This window comes from Echinococcus granulosus (assembly GCF_000524195.1).
Source record: "Echinococcus granulosus chromosome Unknown EG_S00213, whole genome shotgun sequence".
NCBI lineage: Eukaryota > Metazoa > Platyhelminthes > Cestoda > Cyclophyllidea > Taeniidae > Echinococcus > Echinococcus granulosus.
In genome coordinates, this window is record NW_020170593.1 from 26,162 (window position 1) to 27,564 (window position 1,403).

At 39.6% G+C, this 1,403-nt stretch overlaps 1 protein-coding gene across 1 annotated transcript in view; it reads right to left on the reverse strand. All coding sequences in view use genetic code 11, as the record gives it.

Moving 5' to 3' along the window:
* EGR_10367 (hypothetical protein) overlaps positions 1 to 1,403 on the reverse strand; it is a gene marked incomplete at both ends in the record, with an annotated part of 10,636 nt that overhangs the window by 5,247 nt on the left and 3,986 nt on the right. The window contains 3 exons of the mRNA XM_024499616.1: positions 562 to 635; positions 740 to 823; positions 859 to 1,011. Coding sequence (XP_024345964.1) covers positions 562 to 635; positions 740 to 823; positions 859 to 1,011 — 311 coding nt within the window. The remainder of the gene's footprint in view (positions 1 to 561; positions 636 to 739; positions 824 to 858; positions 1,012 to 1,403) is intronic.

Below are 1,403 nucleotides of genomic sequence, written 5' to 3' on the forward strand. Positions count from 1 at the left end.
GAGGAAAAGAAAAACAGTGCATAGATGTAGGTAGTGATAATAAAGTGTTGATTACCAAATACCCACCTACTTATACTCTCTCAAATGCAATCCATCTCATCCCCATCATAACGGCACAACAGCAGTGGCATTACAGTTACATCGACGAAACAGGATGGTTTTCACGTTTAGCGATTAACAGTGGGTCAAGTGCCTAGCCAGAACACTTTTAGAGATTGAACAGCAGTCAATGAATCATCGTTGAAATCCGAGAAGGAGACTGTTATCAAACAGCTAGCAGAACGATATCAAATCGGGGCAGTGCCTTCCAGTCGGTATGTACAGCCTCCTGTTTAGTGCGCTTCACTGGATCTCGTGGCCAAGTCCCACCACACCTCATTGGTGGCAGTAGTGATAAAAATTCGCTCGGAAACATCCACTTTGAAAAGATGATTGCATCCAAGTTTGGTTCTACCTACCATAAATTTACTGGAGAACTATTTCCTGCACTTGTTTAAATTTTCTTATGACATTCGCAGAGTAATCACTGCTTAAACCACACCCACGTATAAGGCTGCCTACTTTGAAATTTGCCATCTGTTGCGAAAAGACTACTTGTTTTGGCTTCTCCTAAACGTAATGCGGCAAAAGTGACGCTAAAATCCGCTGAATTTACCAATATAGTTAGAAAGGAGCAAATTGAGAACACTCATTAGTTAGTACTAGTACACAACTCCTTTTCAAATCCTTTGACACTTACTTGAAATTTTGATGTTCCCTCGTATTAAAAAATGACCATTGATCTAACAAGGGCTGTTGCATTGTAGAAAGGGGCAGTAATGCCCTTAAATTTGGCAAAACAATGTATCCGGCAACTACCCAATACTCGATGTATTTTGTGGTGGAGAGGATTTACACAAACTTAAGGAAATATGTGCATACGCTTTAAGTAAACAGGCAATGTTTCTCTCGCATTTATTTACTTGTTTAAATGCGCACATCAAAAGTAGCCGGAATAATAACGTATTAGTACTTCAAATCCAAAAGATTATTTTGTAGTCGGTCTTCTATTGTTTCCTTCTGTTGTATTTTTTCCTCTTAAAAAGCCACACAATCGTATGTATCCAGTCACACTTAATCGAACGTGGTGTTGTCAATGGCAGGCCCGGTGAAGACTTCATCACATTTAGGCATTCGACAGCAGCTTATGGTCCACTGGACTAGATAAGGAGGAAAACAGGCAAAAACTAGGCGCGCACAATTTGCAAGCAAATAAGTACACTAGCTTAGTTCTGCCCGATTCACTGTTCTACGGATGCATTGTATACATATAGAGCACCATTAATTTAAGCAAATATGCTAGACGTATAGAAAGGAAGGTATGTTTGCATATACGTGATTCAAAAGTAAGAATGATAGGGGAA